A 23,777-nucleotide genomic window follows, 5' to 3' on the forward strand; every position below is an offset into this window, starting at 1 on the left:
GTTGCACTGCTTGATCGCATGGATCTTCTATCTTCTGCCCTTCCTGCTCCCCTTCCTCGGAGAAAACTAAAGGACACACACAGTAAAATCAGCAACGGCAGCTCCTTGTGGGTCTACCTGCCCTTACTGACCCTGATTGCTCTTGTGGGGAGGGGTCAGGCACATATCAGAAACCAATCTTCCTGAGGTCTAAATGCTAAAGAATTATGTAGACTGTTCGCAGTTTTTCATTGGTGTCTTACCAACATCTTGGTGCTGTTCCTTCTTTTGCTTTTTTCAGCCCTTCCCTGTAACACCAGATGAGATTCTTGGGGCAAGCCAAGAAAACTCGTTGGTAAATACCAGTCAGCGTGGAAACGCTTTCTGTAATGAACAGAGCAGGTTCAAAACCACTTAGGGGGAACCTGGTGGCTCAGTGGCTTAAAGCCTCTGCTTTCGGCTCAGGTCATGATCCCAGGGTCCTGGGATCGAGCCCCACATCGGGCTCTCTGCTCAGCGGGGAGCCTGCTTCCTCCTTTCTTTCTGCCTGCTTCTCTGCCTACTTGTGATCTCTCTCTGTCAAATAAATTAAAAAAAAAAAAGACTAAGAAATGATACTGATTTAAAACCCAGATCTGTTCTCTATTCATTTCCCTAAGCAAAAGAATACTTGAGAAGGAAACGCTCTCCTGAAAAACTACAGAATCTTACCCCCGTGGAAAGAGCATATGCTAAGGAGTTGAGTGTGTCTGTGCGCGCGTGCGTGTGCGTTTTTGTGCGTGCACGCATGCAGGTCTGAAAGCACATGCGCACATCCCCCACATCTCATGGGAGGAAGTCCTAAAGACCTTTCCCAGTGCAGTAAGCCAGGCTTCCAAGGAGTAGTTTTTAATCTCATCTATCAGAAATACTGCTTCTTATTCTTTGTTATGACAGATAGTGAGGTTTGATTTTTTTTTCCAGTTGTGTGTTTTCCATGCTAAATTCCAGTCTATTCCTGGCATTTGTAATTCTTCAAGTTTTCAAATTATAGGCTTTTAATATTCCGTAGGATAAAACAGACCAAACATAGTCCCATTGAAAATGCAAAGTTATATTTTTGTGTTTTTGCTCTAGAAGGCTGGAATTACCGAGGAGATCTTGCGACAGAATTTTGCATTGATTTTGCATTGATTCCTTTTGGGAATGCGTCCCATCCTCTGACAAATACTACTCAATTTTTAAACTTGTCGAAAAGGATTTTTTCTGACATGGTCCATTTTGAGGACTGTCTCCCCGGTTTTGCTTAGGTAATTAATTGAGAAATGAGGATATTTTTTTTTCCTAAATCGGAACATGTGGGAAAGATTTAAAGTAACATACTGATTATATAATTAATTCTGAGTTGTAAATTCATTTTGATGGTGTGAATTCTCTCCCAGAGGCTCCAAGCTGGTTTATTACACCTACAGTGCTATAGTCATTGGAGCCGTGGGGGTGGCAACCAGACCTGAAGAAGGACGCTTTTGCTTCCTGATTGATTTTTGGTTTTACTTATTAAAAAAGTACATGATTTGTTCTTAATCTGACTGCTTTACAAACCTTGCCGAAAGACTCAGGTTTATTTTTCTCACGTTTTATAAGCAAACAGACAATGAAGAAAATGGTGAACTTGCATCTGTGTATATAATAATATACACATATATTAATATATACATTTTTAGGTTATAGAGATGGGTTTTGTCATCATTTTTCTTACAATGAGTGCCAGTCCTTCTTTATGGCGTATCAGAAAACAAAGGAACCTTGTGAAATTGGAATTCTGTATCTGAAAAGTTGCATGCTCTCATCTCTTCTATTATTTTGTGATGCAAGCTTTATCACGAAGTAGACCCAAATCATGTGAACGGTCTTATGCCTCACTGGTTTTTCAAGTTTGTAATAAGAAGTAAAATCCATTCTTTCTCAAATGTAGGGCTCGGGGAGTGCAGTGCATGGCTGGTCATAATTTTTTTTATGCATTTGTCTAATCACCCCAATGACCACCACTCTTCTACTCTTTATTACACATTTCCCTCTATAAATCAGAAGCCTCCTATGTTAAGGAAACACACCAGCACACGTGATAACAGTTCTGTCTTCCTGAATGGATCTCTGTTGCTCTTCCCAGGCAATTTGGTGGCAACAGCAGATGTAATGTTGTGTTTGCTAAACTGTTATCCCCACATTCCGTGGTTCAATCTGAGATGTGTAAATAAAGCCAGCATGATGCAGATAAAACTGCCAGATGATCTTTCGTACAACGCAGGGCAACATGAGTAGACTTGTCTTGGAAGATCATTGCTTTCAAAACTTAAATTAACCCCTGTATTCTTTCAACTAGATCGAAGGTTATTTCTTCTTTTATCTCTTTGCATTCTGAAAAGGAAGGGACTTACGTTTATGAAGTGTCTATAAGGTACCAAATGCTTTACATATCTTGTGCTACAAATAATATTTAATTCTTCACTCAGTCGGGAAAGGATTAGACTCTCCCTTTTCCCAGATAGCTAAATTGGAATTCAGAATGGGTGAGGAATTTACCATGATCACAAAATTGGTAGATGACCAGGCACAACTCAGTTCTCTCTGACCCCTAGCCTGCTATTTACAAAATGTGTGGGCCTGGGTAGAGTTGAAGTCTCATGGTTGGCTGGTCTGTTTGTTTTCCTCGTTAACTTTTTACCTGTTGGTGCAAACAATCCCTGGTTACCCCAGCTCTTAAATATAAGAATGGAAAGAAATGTTTTTGAAATAGTTTTAAAAGACATCATTTAAGATACTCTCATGAGTTCTGGGCAAAGTAATGCTGGAAAGAAAGAGTAGGGGGCAACATGTAACTGAGTCAGATATCTCAAAATTATATATCCGATGGTATACAAAGAGACAGAACAAAAACCCATAGACATCAAAAAAGCAAATGCCAAAAAAAAAAAAAACACCCAAAAAACAAGTGGGAGCTGAATGCCCACCTTGTGAAATGTCCACTAGAACGTAAGCATTTTTTTCCCAAGATTTTATTTTTTGGTTGAGAGAGAGCATAAAGAGGGGGAGCAGCAGAGGGAGAGAGAGAAGCAGGCTTCCCACCAAGCAGGGAGCCCAATGCAGGGCTTGAGACCAGGACCCTGAGTTCATGACCTGAGCCAAAGGCAGTTGCCTAGTCGACTGAGCCACCCAGGTGCTAAGGGGCTTCTTATAATGAAGACACACTTGCTCTGGTGTTCTGGACTAAAATCCTATGTTACATGTACCTACTTGCCCAGAAATTTTCCATTTACTGCCCCCCCATTTTATTTAAATTCTAAGTATTATATTTAATACTTCCACTCAAATACACTGCAATTAATTGCTTAGGCTTGTTTGTGCATTCTGCTTCTGCTATGGTTTTTCCTAGTAGCCACGGGGTTGCATGAACAGTGACCAGAGATCTTAATGACACCCGATTAAATCCAGCCAACAAGCAGGGATAACCCGTTTGCTTTCCTGACCCCTTTTCAGGTGGCTAAGCCACTAAAACCTAGCTTTCAGGGAGAGCTTTTGGATGGTCCCTGACAAAACAAAGTGCTCTCAGATGAGTTCACCACTACTTGTCTCAAGCGATGTTGGAGAAGCCTCTGATGCTTGCTCCCCATTTCTCGCAATCAGTCACGTTGTATACAAGCCTGTGGGCACACATCTATTGCCCGATCTGTATGATGCATACAGCCTCCAAACTGCCTGTTCCAGGAGGGTTAGTGGGAAAGATGAGAAATGATAGGGTGAGGGTACGTTAAATACAGGCAGATTTGAACAGTCCTATGGATAAGAGAATAAAAAGTAGTCTGAACACTTTGGCTATCATATTTTGTTTCACTCATTCCAAAGAGTAAATCTGCATTTACCCTTTTTTTTTAACTCTCTGATAAAGTTTTGCAATGAGTAAAGTCAGAATTCTTGTTTAAGAAATAATCCAGGAATAATATTCTATTTATCAAGACAATTATCGATGTGCTGAGAGATGTGTGTTTACATTTCTTGTCTGTCCCCTGGGGACATTGTCCTGTTATCTGTGTATATAAACTTAAGTTACAAAACTTCCAAAGAATCTTCAACAGTTAGTAGTTACTTCAAGAAGACCATTTCTGGAAACATGCTTTTATTTATGTAGCCAAGAAGTTGTGCTTACATATCTCTCTGTGGACTATGACTTTTCTTTTAGACAAATGGCTATTGTACATTTATCGATTTTTCCATTCCGAGGTTTCATTGTACGTGTATGAAAATGCAAGGTAGCTGTTAATATGTCGACTCTAATAGAACCAATATCTGAAAAATCTTGGGCAGAGTCAAATGGCAGCAGTCTTACCTGGACGCCATCGAGTGATTGAAACAGAATGTCAAATAAGTTAATTCTAAAATTATTTTGATTTTTTTTCAACCAATAAATGGAACCAAAATAAAGCTTTTACTAATTAATTTTACAAATGATGAAATCTCTGACATCAGGAATGCCGATGTAAATTTAGTTGAAACAATTATATTTGGGGATTATTTAACTTATAGGGATAGTATAAATGCAAACTTTGATGGAGGATAGCATCATGGCTTATAAGATGTTTTTACAAAATGAAGGCATTTATGAGGCAGAAGTGTACTTGGGATTGGCCACAGTGCCCTGATTATCCATGACTGTGTACAGAAGAATGATAATGCTCCATTGATTGAATTAGAAGCTGTCTTGTCCACACTTAAAAATATTGTGTATATACAGTGTTAGGTAGCAACAACAAAGTTGTTTGTGACAAAGATATTTCAGATATGAAAAATACACTTCAGTGTGTCAATGTGTACTCTGTTCTTTGCTGCTGGTCATCAATTTGCTTTTAAGAATGTTTGAACCTTTGAGGAGCTCTTAGTCAACTTAAACATTTTCCAGAGCTATTGAACTCTTGTGAAAAAAGATCTCTACAGTTTTTGTTGCATTTGGGTCATAAACAGTTGGAAATTTTTATCAAAATCGTTAATGACTGAAATGCTAAGTAATTTCATCTTTAAAAGCTTTTAGTGAGTGGAGGTGAATTTTAAAAGAACTGGCAAAAAAGACACTGCATTTTTTCTCCCCACAAAAACCAGTATTATTTAACACAAAGTAAACAACAAGGTTAAATGTTGTGCACATTTCAATATTTAATTCTGAAGTCACCCTTTGGGATATCTCAATTTGTGGAAAATCTTTTTATTTTTAATAGACTAGATATCTATTTGACCCAAGAATGGAAGGAAATTGAGAAGCCATTTATTTATCAGCATAAATTTTGTGAAGCAGTCAAAGGAATTATGGATACAACTTAGAGTTTTGTTCTAAAGAATGTTTGACAGAGAAAATCCATATGAATGGATACAAAAAGGCAGTGCCTTTGAAAATATTTAAGCTAAAATATATAGGGATCTCAACATTTAAAAATTAAATTGATAACGATTTTCTCCATGTAACACATTTTTAGGGTGTGAGATTTCAAGGTATCTCAGCACCTGTAGAGAGAGTATTTTCGTAATTAAAATTATGAGCTACTGTAGAGTCAATTAAAGGTGTCAACTTAATGACTATTAAGTGCAACTCTAAAGATGATTAAGAACAATTTTTCTGAAATATATAAAAAGAATGTATTAAAAAGTACATTCTTTTGAAAAGTGCCCTGACCTGGGATTATAAACATATATAACTAGGAAACCAGTTAAATATGTGAATCTGTAGCACAAATAATCATTCTTTATGTATCATTTAGAAATGTCCAAATAACATAAATAAGTTTCATTTTAATATACATAAAGTATGCTTTTACAAAATTTGAAGTAATGTGCTTATAAAAATAAAATAATTATGTGGATTCACCAAATATAAAATAAAATTGATAGTTGATAAGTATTTCAAAAATTATATAATTCTGATTACTTTTACTCTTGAAAGTGTAGAGATTTGGTTGATAAATTTTTATCCTGTTAGCCTAGATATGGTAAGACTCTTAGCCTTGTCTTTGGGTATCAAATTCATTAAAAAGGAAAAGGGCATGGAGACAATCATTTATTATTTTGGTATGCTAACTTATACTTCCTTCACAACCAGAACCTTGGCATTTGGGTGTTTCTTTGGGGTGGCGGAGAACACACACACACACACACACACACAGTCAATGGAACTAGGATGTTTTTATGAACTTGAGCCACATGGAAATTTGAGTCATTTTCCAAGAAATTGTTTTGACCTGAAGTCTATGCTACTGAAAAGAGGAAGCTACTTTTGCCCTTTGGATCAAATTCCCTAGTGCTTTCAAATCCTCCTTTATAAACATGAATACTTATGTAGCAGACAGAGATGGGTTTTCACTATTGTGCCCATTAATAGATGTGGCTGAGCATGAATTAGGTTGCTTCGGTGGCATACCTAATTTTTAATGCAAGCTGCTTAAAGAATTAGAGAGTAAAACAAATAAGAAATTTTAAATTGGGGTGAAAAACCACAAGTGTCATGCTAGTTTGATTTAACAAGAGGGCACAATGAACCTGCTTTTTTCTCTACAGATTGCTTGGATTAAGTAGTTCAGCCCAGATGGTAAGAGGTTCTTCAAATCACCCCAGCACTCTTTACTAAAGAGGGTCTGGCAGTAGTACATTCTAACCTCTACCCTCCCTGTGGTCTGTTTCTGCAAAGTAGCTTCATAAACAAGGACAGGTGGGAGAAAGGAATTTTGTGCTTTTGTGAAATGTCTGCCATATAGGTGCCTTCAGCCATAATCACTGACCAGGTGGTGGATACTCCTTCCCACACAAGTTGTGTCCATTTTGATGGAACAGAGAATGCACAAGGAGAGTGAAGTCTTTTCTTTTGCTGTATAGAAGGTTATTCTTAAAATGCTGTCATAAATTTAGAAGTTTTTGCTCCGTAACTTACTATAATTCTAATTCAAGTAAAATTCTAGATAGAGAAAAATTTGAGGTTTTGGGTATTATATATTATATGTAGTGACTACAATGACCCAGATAGACAAGAGCTAAGAGGAATACTAGCTAAATCCCAGTTCCAGTAGAGTTCCCAGGGACCTAGATTATGGTACCAGAATATAAGAATTTGTATAAAAATACCAGTTTAGAGAATCATCTTTTCTCCAACATTTGGGTAATTTATGAATTCTTTTTGTAAGCATTAGCTGCATAACATGGTAAAACACACTTGAGGTTTTCTATAAGCAAGATATGGACAATGGTCTTAGGAGGCTAAATTCTGGTTCACATGAAGAACTGGAGACTGAGGAAGATGAACATGTATTTGCTTCTACTTCTGTGAAGGAAAAGCCAGTCAGTCATTAGGCATCTTCCAAGGGAGTAACCTGTGTAAGATGCAGTCTCCAGCAGTGACTTTGTAGTCTGCCTCCAGGTGCCAACTCTTTTTCTGAGGTGGTTGCCAAAGGATGACTGAAATGTTTGTCAGACTTGCAGTGTGTTCAAAACATGACTAAAAATGCAGCAGAGTTTGACAAAAAAGCCACAGTACTAGGCGACCTATCACCTGGATTTGCACCATACCATGTTGTCACATACTGGAAACATATCTGAAGGACTGTGAGGGAATAGGGTAAGGTGAGCCGGCAGATAACCCTGTGAAGCCAGACCGGAAATCAGGGTCAGCCAAGTGGAGGACGTTGCCAAGTCCTCTGACAGAAGCAGTAGCTTCCCCAGAGAAATGAAGCTCTTAGTTCTGTGGGAATTTCTACACATCACTTCCTCACACTGAGGTAGTGACTGAGACATAATGTGAATGGTTGCCTCTGAATGAGTGGGTAATGGTTCTTTGGAGTCAATAAATATTTGTAAATAAATATTGTAAAACATGTGATTCATCTCTTGGAGTCACTCTGTTCATCATAACCATGTTATTTTAACGTGGTGTCGTATTTTCTACAGCAGGACAGTAAAAATGAAGTGACCGAGCTAAATCTTGCTTTTATGTTTCCTAGGAATCCGAGAAAAAGGGCTTAATTGAGAGAATCTATATGGTACAGGATATTGTTTCAACTGTTCAAAACATCTTGGAGGAAATAGCTTCCTTTGGAGAAAGAATTAAAAAGTAAGTTCTACATTTGAGTTGTGTTTGAAGTAGAGCTGCCATGTATTAGGACAGTGGGGGTAAGAGGGTGGGGAGGGCAGGGATCAGTAAATGCAAAAACAAAGGAAACAAAAGCTACAGTGTTGGAGCAAGCGTATTTATATGTGTTGGTTTGTTCTTTGGGCTTGTCAGCTTCACAGTTGGGTAGTGCCTTGGAACCCGGTTGACCATATGGCAAATTCACACCAATTGCCCCAGCATAATTATTTCACTCTCAGAAGTATCCTCGTTTGAGTGATAAATTATAGATTAAAAAAAAAAATAGAGTACCATATTCAAAAATAAAAAGGGAGGCAAATATGCTCTGAAACTGCCTTTTTCAACTGAAACATGGAACACAATAAATGCTTTTTTTCTCAACTTACCAAAGAGCCATACATAGCAAGGAGCATCATGGATACAAAGACGGGAAGTTAACTCATCACTTAGGACAGGGGTCAACTGTCTTTCTTTATGAGAGGCAGTGAGTAAATATTTTCATCTTTGTGGACCATAACTAGTCCACTCTGTTAAGCATGAAAGCAGGCATCATTGATACCTAAACAAATGGCTGTGATATGTGTTCTAACAAAACTATTTACAAAAACAGGTGGCAGGCTAGAGTTGACTTAAACCCAACCCATGGCTTGCCACTTCCTACCTTAGGTCACAAGGACTAAATCTCTAATGGAGTCTTGGTTGAGAAGGACTATTTCTATGATTCATGTTTATTTTGTTTCAGACATCATGAACTCTGTTTAACTCAGTCTTCATTTGGTACCAATGAACAGAGCAATTGAAACATTTTTTTCTTTTAACTTTAAACTTATTTCTTCAAATCCAGAACTATATCAACTATCTTCTTTCTGAAGATTCACTGATACCTTTTTTTTTCTTATTTTATTATCCAGTATAGTTTCTTTAAGAAGAGAAGATAATATGCATGGGTCGGGATACCCGAGTGGTGCAGTTGGTTAAGTGTCTGACTCTTGGTTTCAGCTCAAGTCATGATCTCAGGGTCATGAGATCGAGCCTCGTGTTGAGCTCCACGGTCAGTGCAGAGTCTGCTTGAGATTCTCTCTCCCTCTCGCTCTCCCTCTGCCCCCTCTCTAAAATAAATAAATAAATCATAAAAAAAATTGCACGGATAAAGAAGAGATTAATGTTAGTGCTAAAGGCCAAGGGAAAGTTTTATATATCAAGGTGGAGGGAAATTGGTAAGTTATAACAAACTTCAGGAAATATAAATAGCTAATGTGGAACTTTGCGTGGACGCTGATCTTTCTTGGTTCCTTATCAAATCCAGTTTCTCTTGCGTGGCCATTTGTTGGCATGATAAACATGTTTGTTTTGTTTATAAAGTAAGTTATAAATCATCTTAAATTTGGCTTTACTGAGTTTACATGTTGCTGTTCCCATTATCCATGTCTTAGAAGAAAAATTAAAGAGCTCCTGCTCTATAATAAGTTCTATATAAGTTTTGGCTTACATATATTGATGCCCATCTAGATGTCATATAAATTGACCAATGATTTTTGAAGCTACCCTCAAAATTGTTTAACAAAAACATAAGTGACAAGAGGAAATAGATGATGAGGAGGGCATTTTACTTCTCCCTTCATTCACTCATTCACTCTCAGTCCTGAGTGTCAGGCACTGACTTGGTCTAAGAATGAGAAATATTCCATAAAACCATGATAATAGCTACGTCAGCTCATGTCATGTGCTAGCCAGACGCTATTGTAAACCCTGAACACATAATAATTTCTTTAAGAAGTTGCTGGAAGGAATCAGATGAAAAGATTCCAACCAGCCTCTGGATTAAGGATTTTTAGTATATCCATTTTACAGATGAGAAAATGGAATCACAGAGTGATTAACTCTCAGAACTACTAAGCAAAGAAGCTTAGATTTGAACCTGCCCTCACTATTGCACTACAATGCCATTTTCCTGCAGGGATCGATTTTGTAGTGAGGGAGAACAGTAATAACTAGAATTCAATTGCATTGATGAGAGGTAGGGATAAGACCGGTGGCAGGGGAGGCCTGACCAGCCCAGAAAGGGATGTAGGAGAGAGAAAGACAGACAGGGGGCATTTCTGAAGAAGGGGCATCTTATCAGTAAGTCTGATCACAGGGAAAGATAGCTGAGCAAAGAGTTAATGAATGGAGACTTCAGTTGGTGGGAGACTGTCCAAAGGTTCAAAGCCCAAGACTGTGCTAGATCCAGGGAGATGCATGGGGTTTAATATGTCTGTGTGACAGCAGATGGTAGTGCTCATGCTTGAAGCCCATACAGCATCCTGAGTGGGTGGAAAAAGTCAAAGAAAAAAACTGGATGAGGGACATTGTGACAGCAAGAAGGATAAAAGGATGTGGAGCAGGGGCAAGACGGAGGAAGGAAGGCCATGGTGTTTAGTAAAACCTTCTCCACGCTTGAAGGTCTCGAATAGACAAATGTGGCTGTTGTGCGATTGATAATGGTCAAGGAAATATGTCTGATGAGAGAAGAAGGCAGGGTGATTTAAACAGGCCCCCATCTCTACAGTGCGTCTGAGGGGCAGCTGTGCCCGGCACAGCTGTGGTGGCCATGTCTGAGACGTATTTTCAGCCATGAACAGAGTACTGTTCTGCCCAGCTGCAGCACAGGAAGGAAGGCTCATAAGTCTCCACTCCTATTAATTCTTGGGCCATTCATTACCACAGTGACCTTAAAGTTCCTTCTGGGCATTCAAGTGGGATGGCATGTGTAACTCTGTTGGAATTCCATTGTAATTCAGTGTCAAAGGACCAGGAAAACTTTTACCCAACTTCTGGCAACTGGTAAATAAGTAAAGCTTGCATAAAACTCAGAGCAGGGCTTTCCAGTTACTGACCCGGAAGACCCCAATCGTATTGCATCTACATGGCACAAACTATATTTTCTTTTTCTACTCTTCTCTACTTTCTCTAATGATCTTCTCTAATATTATACAAATTTCAAATGTATATCTATAACAGGCTAAAATATTTACTGAACATGATTCACCTTATATTATCTCAAACAGCAGGCTAGACGGGTCAGACAAGGGCTATATTGTATGTCTTCTCATTATGGAGTGTTACCTACAACACGTGTATCTTTGAGTGGTTAAGGAAATCTCTGCACAGAAGAATGAGAAACCAGGACAGGGAAGTCATCCCTGTAGATATTCCAGAGTCCGGTTTGGAAGGTACATTCATCAGAAGGAGAACTTCTCTAGATGGGAAGTGATGCTGAGAAGGACTAGGCACTAAAGATGAGGAAGGAGGAAGGAGGTTAAGCGTAGCGTGGATGGCCGTGAAGACAGGGGAGTGGTAGAGCAATTGACCTACTGTTTGTCGAAAGGAACAAAGAATGAAGAATGAAGGCAGAAAGACCAAAGAGTTGGCCAGACAGGAGGTAGAGGAGAAGGTTCACAAGCTAGAGTAAAAACCATACCTCGTGAAGGAAAGCATCTTGTGGGATGCATAACAAAACAATAATCTGTAAGATTATATGATCAGTCATTTCTTTTTTTTTATTTTTAAAGATTTTATTTATTTGACAGAGATCACAAGTAGGCAGAGAGGCAAGCAGAGAGAGAGAGAGAGAGAGAGGGAGGAGGAAGCAGGCTCCCTGCCTAGCAGAGAGCCCAATGAGGGACTCAGTCCCAGGACCCTGAGATCATGACCTGAACTGAAGGCAGAGGCTTAACCCACTGAGCCACTCAGGCAGCCCTGATCAGTCATTTCTGTCTCCATGGGTAGAAGAGTCAAAAGACCTCATTTGTCCTAGCCTGGGAAGTGAGGAAAATCAAGATTCCATGGACATAAGGGTCAACTAGTGGGACACTCATTTGGGGGAGGAACTACAGGATGGAGCTGTTACCCCCTTTACCAGATGTGGACACACTCATTTTTCTTTAGGGCTTTGGACCTTTGAAAATGATATTCTTAGGACATGTTGCTAAGCCTGGATGGTTGAAGGAAGGAAGGGGATTCATTGAATATTTTTCTTTTTTCACTAATTGAAAGGTTTGGCTCATTTGTCTCATTACTGTCCAAGTCAGAGATTCCTTTCTTAGGAATTTAGGGAGCTCTCAAGTTAGGGAAATTAGGGAAGTTGTGGAACTGTTCAATGAAGTATTTGATTTTCAGATGGAAAGGGTTTTTGTTTTGTTTTGCTTTTTTAACTTTGGGTGTTCTGTGAAAACCAGCACAAGATACTCTATGTTAATGGAGAGAGGGTCTAGTAAGTTCTTGAGTGTTAGAGGATCTACAGCAAAATGTCTTTGAACTTAGTACTCAGTATAAACAGGAGCATTAAATTAAGTGAGAAAAATGTACCCTTTTACAGTTTCAAAAGTGCCTACTATAGAACAGCAGTGAGAGTAGGCTCTGGAGCTGACTTTCTGAATTCAGATCCCAATTCTGTCCCTTGTACTGAGCCTAAGTGATTTAACGCCAGTTCTTAACTTTTGAGTCAGAGTCCTCATTTGTAGAAAGGGAGTAATAATGATTCCTACTTCATAACATTTTTGGAAGAATTAGATGAATTAGTGCATATAAAGAGCTCAGACTAGTGGATGGCATGTATTATTCACTTAAGAATATTGACTATTATGAATATTATTTTTGGCAAACTGCCTTGACTTTCTTTTTCCATGTCTTAAATTAAAAAAACAAAATTAAAAAGTAAACGTCTCCCTTTTTAAAAAACAAAAAAGTTTTATTTTTTATTTTTTAAAGATTTTATTTATTTATTTGACAAAAGACAGAGCAGGAACACAAGCAGGGGCAGTGGGAGAGGGAGAAGTAGGCTTCCCCCTGAGCAGGGAGCCTGATGCGGGCAGGGCTCAATCCCAGGACCCTGCGATCATGACCAGAGCCAAAGGCAGATAGATGCTTAATGACTGAGCCACCCAAGCGCCCCTAAAAAATCTTTTAAACTTTTTCTGCTAGAATTGTGGTTTGCTGAAGGGAAAATGCAGGAGTTAACTGATTTGGCTGTTGGGAGAGCGATCTGACAGGGTGTTTGTGAGAGTGTCTGATACACATCTTCATTAGAAATGAAACACCCAACACTAATACACATGACACATCACACACTTGCACACACAAACAACCACTGAGATCTTTATAAGGGTTGCATTAATTGGAAAATAATTGACATCTTGATAAAATTTTAAGTCTTCTCATAAAGTCATGTCTATTTAGGTCATTTTGAATTTATGTCAATATTATTTTAGGGTTTTATATATAGAAGTTTCACACATTTTTGTGAGATATATTCCCAAGTACTTGATTAATTTCATGATAATTTTTTTTCAGATTTCATTCTCTATTTATTACTAGGATATAGAAGTGAAATTAATTTTCCTACATTGACTTTGTATCTATAAACTTTGGTAAACTTAGTTATCTTGATTTTTATCTGAAGACTATTATTATGAATTTTCTATTGCATAGACATATTATCTGGGATTTTTTTTCTTTTTTATTTTCCAATCCTTACACATTTGTCTGTTTCCTTGCTTTATTCTACCAGCTACTAGCTCTAGTATCATGTTGAACAGAATCGGTGTTGGTGAACATTCTTTTCTCCTGTATGATATTAGAGAAAAAAACTTTCAACATTTTACTCTAAGAAGAATATTTGCTCTAGGTATTTGTAAAGATGCTTTATCAGATTAAATAAGTTCCCTTTTATTTTTAATTTGCTAAGAGTTTTTATTGTGAATGTGAGTTTTGTCAAACTTTTTCCTACATTCGTTGGTATGATAATTTTTTTCCCTTATTTTTGCTAACGTGGTCTATTATTGTTTTGGTTTCTAAATGTTAAGCCAGTCTTCCAATTATGGAATAAACCCAACTTTACCATGTTATACACTCTCTTCATATATTGCTGTGTTTCATTTACTATTACTTTGTTAGGATTTTTGCAGATATAATCATTAATGAGATTTGAGCTGTAATTTTCTGTTCTTAAATTCCTTATGGAGAGATTATTCTAGGCTCACTCAACATGTGGCAGTGTTCTCTCTTTATCATTATTTGGAAGAGTTTGCATAAGCCTGGTGTCTTTTTTTTTTTTTTAAGATTTTACTTATTTATTCAACAGAGAGAGAGAGAGAGATCAGAAGTAGGCAGAGAGACAGGCAGAGAGGGAGGGAGGAAGGGAAGCAGGCTCCCTGCTGAGCAGAAAGCCCCATGTGGGGCTTAATCCCAGGACCCTGGGATCATGACCTGAGCCAAAGCAGAGGCTTTAACCCACTAAGCCACCCAGGCACCCAAACCTGATGTCATTACTTCTTTTAAGATTCAATAGAATTTGCTGGTGAAGCATCTGGGCCCAGAGTTTTCTTTTAGGAAGGGTTTTAGTTGAATATTCCATTTTTGTAAATTATATAGATTTATTCAGCCATTCTGTTTCTTCTCACATCTGTGAACTGTCCTTTTCTTGAGTTCGTCCATTTCACTTAAATTCTCTACTTTTTTATATAAAGTTGTTAATAAAATCCCCTTTTATTTAATAAAATCCTACCTTTAATGTCACTAGGATCTGTAGCATTGTCCACTTTTTTATGCTTGATACTTTTTTAAAGGGGGAGGTGGGTAGCAGGAGATTGAGAGAAAAATTCTTACAGTCTCCATGCCTAGCATGGAACCCAACATGGGGCTTGATCTCACAACCCTGAAATCATGACCTAAGCCAAAATCAAGAGTCACTGCTTAACGGACTGAGCTTACAGGCAACTCTATGCTTGATGTTAATTGTGTTTTCCTTTCTTTCTTGATCGCGATTTATGAGTTACGATAGTCTTTAGAGAGAACTGTCATTGACCTTTGTTAATCTTCCTGCTACCTGTTTTATTTTTCATTAATTACTAATATTCTTTTTTATTACTTTCTTCCTTTTACTTCCCTTGGGATTAATTTAGCATTTTTTTCCTAACTAAAGATAGATCACTGGATTACTTACTTTCAATCATTCTATTTTCCAAACGTTTAAGAGCATTTAAAGCTCTACAGTTTCCTATAAGCATAACTTTAGCTCCAGGCCAGACATTTTGGTGTTGATATTTTCATTATCATTCAAGTTTAGTAAAAACTTTTTTTCCAGTTTTCTATTTTTATTCCTTCCATGGTGAAGAAATATATTGCTTAATTTCCAAGTATATGGAGATTTTCTGGTTATCTTTTTGTTTCTGATTTCTAATTTAATTGCTTTATGGTCAGAAAATGTTGATCAAGAAAATGGCCTACTTCTGTAAACTCTTCATGTGAGCTTGGAAAAGTTATTGAGTGTATGTGTGTGTCTGTGTGTGTGTGTGTGTGTGTGTGTATATATATATATGCATTGATTAATTTTGTTGATTGTGTTCAGTCTTTTGTATTTATACTGATCTTTATTTTTTGTTTACTTCTTATATCAATTGGTTCAAGATGTGTTTTAAAACTTCCCACCATGGATTTATCTGTATCACCTTATAACTTGGCTAGTTTTTGCCTTCTGTATTCAAAAGCTGTATTACTTGGGTTGTACATTTTATTTTAAAGATTTTATTTATTTATTTAAGGAGAGTGAGTGAGCAAGGGGGAGGAAGAGAGAGAATCTCAAGCAGACTCCTTGCTGAGTGCAGAGCCCAACATGGGGCTCAATCTTACAGCCCTGATATCATGACCTGAGCCAAAATCAAGAGTTAAATTCTTAACCGACTGAGTCACCTAGGTGCGTCTGGGTCATGCATATTAAAATTGCTATACTTTCCTACTGAATTGGATCATTACTAGGAGGTGACCTATTTATATCTAAGCAATAAATGAAATTTTACCTTAATACCTTAACTAGTAATAATATGGCTATACCATCTCTTGCTTGTTGGTTTCCTCATAATATATAATTTCCTATTATTTACTTTCAACCTATCTGTTTATGTTTTATATCTCTTTCTAAAGAAAAGATTGTCTAAAGACAATCACTTTTAGTTGTACCATGTAGTCCATTCGAATTTAATGTGGTTACTAATATATTTAGATTTAAATTTGTGGTTTTCATTGTTTTTTTGTCCTTGTTATGAGTGTTTTTTTATTCTCATCTATTTTTTATCTATTTGCTCAGAATGTAAGGATTCTATTGCTCTTCTTTTAGTTGTTGCCCTAGAGTTTACACCATGACTCAGTACAGCCCAATATAAATTGTTAACGTTTATTGTCTTCCCACTCAGGAACCTTCTCAATCAATGGTATCTATCCATTGACTTGTATCCAGGATCTACTACTATGGCTCTGCTTTCAAAAAACAAAACAAAACAAAAAAATTAGGTCATAAAGGTTCATGTTTGTTTTTACTTATTTAATTGTAATTGATTGATTTCATATTTTGTTTTTATTTTTATTATAAGTATGGTATACATCCATTATCAAAGTAATCAACCAGCATGCCCCCTTTATTCTCTGAACTTTCTTTTCTTCCCCTTCTTTTTGTCATATTGAACTACCATTAACAACTTGGAGTATATCCATCAGAGGTTCCTTTTCAGTATAAAAACTATATATGTGGTATTTGTGAATCTGTACATTTATTAATAAATGCATATATGCATATGCATATATATACACACATACCCATTTTTTAATGCAATTTATTTTTTCACTGTATCTAGCATTGAGCCTCTCTGTTGGGGCAAAGGGCTATTTGTGTGGGTATCCTTTTTATGATCTCACTGTTTCTTAATGAGAGATGCAACTGCAACTTTATGTTAAGAAAAAGAGAGAATAAAGGTTATCTAAGTCTGTGTGCATATAGTAGATTCTCAATAAATGCTGAATTGAACAAAACAAAAAATCTGTAAAATATTGCTGAGTAAAAATCTACTTAGATTTTTCCCTTTATTTAGATTTTGTGCTATTAATGATACTGAAGCTATTAACTTTTTTAACAACTAGCAACCATTACTGTGCCGTTCATGCACTGCCCCAGCATCCTTGTGCAAGGAGATCTGTAGGTTAAACTTCCTGCCATGGCGTGATTTGGATCATTAGGAAGTCCATATAACATGTCTCCAAATGTGAAATCGCCCTCCAAAAAGTTCAGCTAGAAGTTGCACTGTGGAAGCGAGGAGTTAGAAATGGACCAATGTTTATGTATAAATTTAGAATAGCATAGAAAAAGGCATGAGGAAGGAGTGGGGAAAATATCAATTATTCATTTTGTTGACGTCAAGGTGCTGGACTGGGGAAGTCTTCCATAAGTGCTACCACATCCAGAAATCAGCCAGGGAAAACATTGATAAATTTGGTCATGTAAAATACATAATTTTATATTTAAAAATATATAAACCACACAAAAAAGACAAGAAAGTAACACATTGGGAAAAGCACTGTAACAAATATGACAAAGGATTGATTTCTTTAGTATCCAAAGAGATATTTTAAATCACTGAGGAAAAAGTCAAGCAAAAACAGCTCAAGGCACAATAGGCAAATCGTAACTGCTTTCCATTTTCTGAGTTTTTACAATGTGCTAAAAACAGAATGTGCTAGCTACCTTACTTGCAAGTTCTTGTTTAATTCTGGCAGAACTCTATGATAGAGATATTACTATTATTATACACATTTTGCAGAGCAGAAATGTTGGTGCAGATTGATTAAATCACTTTCCTGCAACTAATTAGAGATGGAGCCTGAACTCAGTCCAATGTCAGTTTGCTTAAAATTCCATTTTCTTAAGCACTTTCCCAAAGAGTGGCACCTCACAAAGAAACAAACTAGGAATCACTTGAGAAACAAATTAGATGCATATTAAAACTGTTTAAATTTGCTTATAATTTTTTAAAACTGAGCAATTAAAAACACATACCTCTCTGTGGGTAAAGATTAAAAACACTGATAACAGTCTATTACAAGAGGGTGAGGTGACTGGTTTTTTCTTAGACTCTTGATGGAATTGTGATTATTTACAAAACAAGACAAAAATCTCTCTCAGCCTCAATTTGCTCATGTGTAAAATGGGGATAATCTTTACTTGGAAAAATTATGATGACCATCACAATTATGATGTGAAAAATATTAGCACAATGGCACATATTAAGTGCCCAACAGCTTTTATATGTTTAGTCCCCCACTATCCTCCTGCACACACACACACACACACACACACACACACACCACTAGAAAACAAAAACAAAGAGACAAATCTCTTTGTATTTCTAGCACAAGGCCAAGGGTCAATGTCAGCGAAGTTGCACCATGTAAGTGAAGCTAAAGACCAGGAAAAAGAAGGACCCTAGGCTTTCACGGGCTCTCCGCAGGACGTGGGATTTCCAGATCATCTTCTAGGGCCGTGCAAGGATTTCCACTGTTTGTTCAGTTCTGCATCCTGTGTTCTAGATCTCCATTTGCACACAAGTCAAAGGAGGCAATGGATATGCTGAAGGAGCCAGGGGCCCTGTGAAAATAATGTGTGGTCACATAACCTGTGTTCTCTCTGGATTGGGGGCATAAGGGTTTATAGTCACATGCCTCGAGCCTGTTTCCCTGGTAACCTTCTAGAGCCAATGAGTCTAAAAATTCTAAAAATAAGTAATTAGAAAACACAAAGTTGGGTTGGGTGCCTGGGTGGCTCAGTCAGTTTAGTGTCAGACTCTTGATTTTGGCTCAGGTCATGATCTCAGGGTCATGAGATCAAGTCCTGCGTTGGGCTCTGTGCTGAGCGTGGAGCTTGCTTGAGATGCTTTCTCTCTCTCAAAAAGAAAAAAAAAAGAAAAAAAAGCAAACCAAAAGCACCAGGACACCTTAATAATATCCTGCCTTTTCTAAATATTTACTGGCAACCGTGTCTTCACCGAGAGAATTGTTAACTTTGATGTGACCTCACTGACCTTTCATTTTGAAGATCTCCATGCACGGAGCCATCATGACCTTCATTGCTGGCGGGAGCCGAGTCTTCCCTTAAAGACTGTCTGCTCCAGGAGGGCAAAGTTACCAGGACTCTGACATGTTGGCTGGAGGTTGGTCTTGGTTGGTTTCCCCTCAGGATCTCAGCGATGTTTTTGCCATCCCCAGCTTGGCAGACCTTCCTCTCCAGGTTTTAGAGAGATTTCTCCAGTAGACCTTTCTCATTTGTGTAACTAAGAAATAAACATGGCAAGATGACTATGTAGCCGCTTTAGAGCATTAGAGAAAATGACATTGATGTGCTTTGTCTGCAGCACGTTTAACTGGACAGTCCCGTTCCTCTCGTTCCTGGCCTGTCTGATCCTGGCGGTGGCCACCATCATTTTGTATTTTATTCCACTCCGCTACATCGTTTTAATCTGGGGTAAGTCTGGCATGGTCCTTTCACTAGCAGTCAATTTCAGGTAAGAACCCATGACTCATTTGTCAAGTGGGACCATAAACTTTAAATGTGCTCTTGTTGGCAATTAAACATGAGATTAAGGGAGGAATTTTGGGAACAAAAACTTCCAGGACCTCCCTGAAAAGGCCAGTTGCCCAAATGATCAGCAGAGATATTTATGGGCCTCTTGTATAATTGCAATCAAATAAAAATGTGATTGTGCATGAGATTTCCCTTTGGGCTTTCATAGTCATAAATAGTTTAGAATAATATATTGCGATGGCCCGGTAACTTTCAGGCAACACTGTTATTCAAACAGTGAGCAAACACCTGCATCTCGCCCTTTATATTATGTAAAAGTGGATCTGGCCCCTGCCAGGGTGCTTCTGACACTCCATCTCTCCTGGAGGAAAAATAATCTAACCCCATACTTCAATCCAGAAGCGGTAGAGAGGAAGGGAGGTGGTTACTCCTTACCCAGTGCCTGAAAGAAGAGGAAGCTATAATTTAGCAGGGTAAATGATGTGCCTATATAAAGTTTAGCTGTTTAAAAAAAAAAAAAGTAGTAACAAAAATCACAAACTCGAAATAAACGGCATGACTTGATTTACTACTCAAGTTAGCATTGGATGAAAGACAAGCAGCTTTGTGAATATTTGTGTTTGCTGTTGGGTGGGCTTCTGGGTTGATAGAAGTAGCGTGCATTGTAGTGAATCAATTGCTGGAGAAGCAGTCAACTCTTTTCCCTAAGAGTCTGCCAGTCATAGTTTTCCATTCCTTGGCTCCTGTGACTACTGCTGAATTCTCAATTGTAGCCATACTTCTAGGGACCCTCAGATGGTAAGGGGTTCAGAGAAGTTACCAGGTACAAGTGATTGCATTAAGATACATTCATCTTTAAGTAAAAGCTGAGAGCTTGCAAATGTGAGAAATAAGCTACAACCTTTCTAAAACCATTAAATGTAGACCTTTTCAGAGAGAACCCACAGGAGTAGAATCCTGCTGATGAGAAAAGCCAAGTGTAGACATTGTGAATTGGGAAAAGTCATCAAAAAAAAAAATTGAGTAATTTGTAAAACTTAAGAAGTAGAATGATTTTGAAAGAGCATAATGCACTGGTTCTCTGTTTCATCCAGGAAGTGAAAATCCCATATAAATAAGTATCTCTCTTTTATAGCAAGAGAGAGAGCCTGAGAAAAGAAAAATATATTCTAATTTGAAAGAATTAAAAGAAAAAGATACTCTTGATTACCCTCACTCTTGGCAAAAGTCTTCTATCCATACTTAGTTTCTTACTTGCTTACTTACTTCTATCCATAGTTAGTTTCTCTGTTTTGCAACAATGCTAGCCTTGATCTGAAGACTCTAAGAGAACTTGAAGCTCTTCAGGGTCCATTGATGAAGAAGAAACATTTTATGGGGTGCCTGGGTGGCTTAGTAGGTTAAGCCTCTGCCTTCAGCTCAGGTTATGATCTCAGGGTCCTGGATCGAGTCCTGCATTGGGCTCTCTGCTCAGCGGGGAGCCTGCTTCCCCCTCTCTCTCTGCCTGCCTCTCTGCCTGCTTGTGCACTCTCTCTCTGTCAAATAAATAAATAAAATCTTTTTTAAAAACACAAATGTTTAAAAAAAGAAGAAACATTTTATAAAAGTATTCCCTTGAATGCCTTATATGTACTAAATGTTATCTATATGGACTGAATAACCTCAGTCTTTCTTAATTGTTTTTCATTAAGAATTAGTTTGCAAATCTGTTTACTGGTCACATTTAGAAACAGCTCTTAAAGCTGTTGTCTGACCCTAACCAGAAAATGATTCAAAATTACTATAATCATTTGGCAAATATTTTGTTCATTTTTAAGTTGTTTGCATGGTCAGCTTGTCAAACACATTCTCAGGATCTTATCATTCTGGTACATACTTGACTTGCTTTTCTGCATCTTTCCCTTGACAGAGGGGTCTATACTCTATTTCCTCCTTTGATCATCAGTGTTGGAATTCCAGTCCCTCTTTCTGTTTATCCCAAATTGCTTTGACTTTTGATCTTATCCTCCAAGATCTTGGCAGCTTTCCAACAACAACTTTTTGCATCTCATTAATGAGATATTGCTCTATTTATCGTTCTACTTATGGATGAAATTATTAAATAGCATGGAGTTTATTATATTCTCCTGAGCTGACAGTAACCCTTTGAGCTTTGTCTTCTGTGTCTGGTTCTTTAGTTGTATGTTCTGGACAGGGGCTTATAGTTTATTGATGAGCTCACTGTATATATTGTAGTCAAAAGCCTTGACAGTCAGAATATGCTCTGTTGCCTCATTGAGTAAAACCTGCCATGCCATCCTGGAATGTACTCAGCAATTCTATTAGGACTTCATTTCCAAGACGAATTTGTTATTAGCTACATGGACCCAGGACATTCCTTTGCATGTCTCCTATATGACTGAATTCTTGGTAGAGAGTCTCTCCTGTAGAAGATGACTTCGTATGTCTCCCATTTCTATGGTTCCTTTTACCAAGATCAGAAAATCGTTTCTATTCTGAGTTACTTAATCATTTTCTTTGAGTCCTTAAAGTGGTGAGTTAAGATCCTAAAAAAAAATTTTCCCTCTTGTCCACCTCTTTTAACCCTTTGAAACAAAATTACTTAACCATATGTTCTATATTTCCAGATTCTATTCCCCCAAATAATATTTTTGTAGAAATACTAAGTATCAGGATTATTTAACATAAGCCCCTGAAAAGCAGCCTGATTTTGTAGTGGCCATAAGAAATATTCCTTGACTCATTAACTTCGTTGTAAGGTTTTGAAGGGTAAGGCATTTTTCTTTCCTCTTTAACTTGTAATTCCCAGGGAAGTTACATATAGGTAGTAGATCTTTAAGAAGTACCTGACAAATATTTCATGTGCCTGCATATTTTATACCTGTGATTTACAGGGATGGCATTTCTTTTGAGCCTACCACCCACCTCTCTTGTGTGGGAGTGTAGATTTCGAAAATGGCATGAGACGTGGCTTAAGAGGGATATTTGACATTTTCTGAAGGAAAGAGTATCTACTGAATTCCGATCACCTATTTGGTGTATTTCTAGAAGGCAAGGCACTTCTTAGGATTAGATCCCATGTGGGTTTTCTGCCCCTTGTGAGAGGTTTCCCATATTTTCATTCTGTTCTTCACCATAGATGCTTCTGATCTGGGGTACTTCTGTTCTTCCAAAGTAGATAAGAACTCCCGAAGCTAGATTTTGAACTTCTAGAAAAGAAAGACCCACGACTTATTAAACTTTGCATCTCCATTTGACAACACAGTGTGTTTTATGTGGCAGGCACTTACTGTTTGATACATGAGCAAGCCAGGACCCTCCACCCTGTCTCAACACTCCCGCCAATGCACTGAGTCAGGGCTGCATGCTAGGCACTCCTACAAGTATTTGAAAAATTGTGTTATAATTCTGTTTCAAGTGGTTTTATTCACCTGTGACCATATGTGCTGCCAAGCAGTCAGGCAATTTTTCCAACTTTCTCCAAGAGATTTTTTTTTTTTTTAACTGGATATTCTCAATCCACTCCACTGATCGCTTCAGTCTGTGATCTGGGACCATTAAGTGACAGTGTCTTTGCCACATATTATCCCTTGGTATTTGAATCCTACTCCTTTGGGTGTCCTAAAACATTAAGATTCACAGCAGATAGGCCCTCTGTCTATCTGTATTAAGGTGAAACACATCTAAAGACCTGTCTGTCATGCTGATAAAGATACAATTTCCAAATCTGGGTGTGTGTGCTCACATGCCTAATAATATAATCCCTTTTTTTTTTTTTTTTTTGGCTTGTTGACATCTCGAGCCATGATGGTAGCCCCCTCTTTGTTCTGGAACTCCAGATTAGAGAGTCCTTGCACTTATATTGTCCAATGTGATTCTCCCAACAACCTAAGAAACTATATAGGGCAGGTCTTTATTTTTCATATTTTAATGTAAGAAATCTGAGGCACAAGAAGGTCAAGTGGTTTTCTTGAAACCACACAGCGGATGCTTGGTGACGCCAGAGCTGGGGCTCAGCTACTCCCGTTCCATAGCCCTTGCTCCTGGTCCCATTACTCCTTACTGTGGACCCAAGAATACATGAGCCCCTGTGTACACTTGGTTTCACACAACAGATAATATTGTAGAATTACGGACATTTGACATTAAAAAAAAAATAAGGTGTGCTTTTGAAGCATGCAGTCAGGGCGCCTTGTAATTTTGATTCTCACGAAGTTTTTCAAACAGACAATCTCAGTGCATTGTGGGCAACTTCTGCCCTTATTGGTGCATTTGAGC

The 23,777-nt window shown here is 37.8% G+C and overlaps 1 protein-coding gene across 6 annotated transcripts in view; it reads left to right on the forward strand.

Annotated features, from left to right (window-relative positions):
* The window catches only part of MCTP2 (multiple C2 and transmembrane domain containing 2), a 237,680-nt gene that overhangs the window by 206,861 nt on the left and 7,042 nt on the right, over positions 1-23,777 (forward strand). For all 6 annotated transcript variants that reach the window (XM_045070813.1, XM_045070814.1, XM_045070819.1 and 3 more), the window contains 2 exons: positions 7,989-8,098; positions 19,330-19,439. In XM_045070813.1, the coding sequence (XP_044926748.1) occupies positions 7,989-8,098; positions 19,330-19,439 (220 nt within the window). The remainder of the gene's footprint in view (positions 1-7,988; positions 8,099-19,329; positions 19,440-23,777) is intronic.

Source organism: Mustela putorius, unplaced genomic scaffold (assembly GCF_011764305.1).
Source record: "Mustela putorius furo isolate JIRA1106 unplaced genomic scaffold, ASM1176430v1.1 tig00003972_pilon_pilon_pilon, whole genome shotgun sequence".
Taxonomy (NCBI): domain Eukaryota; kingdom Metazoa; phylum Chordata; class Mammalia; order Carnivora; family Mustelidae; genus Mustela; species Mustela putorius.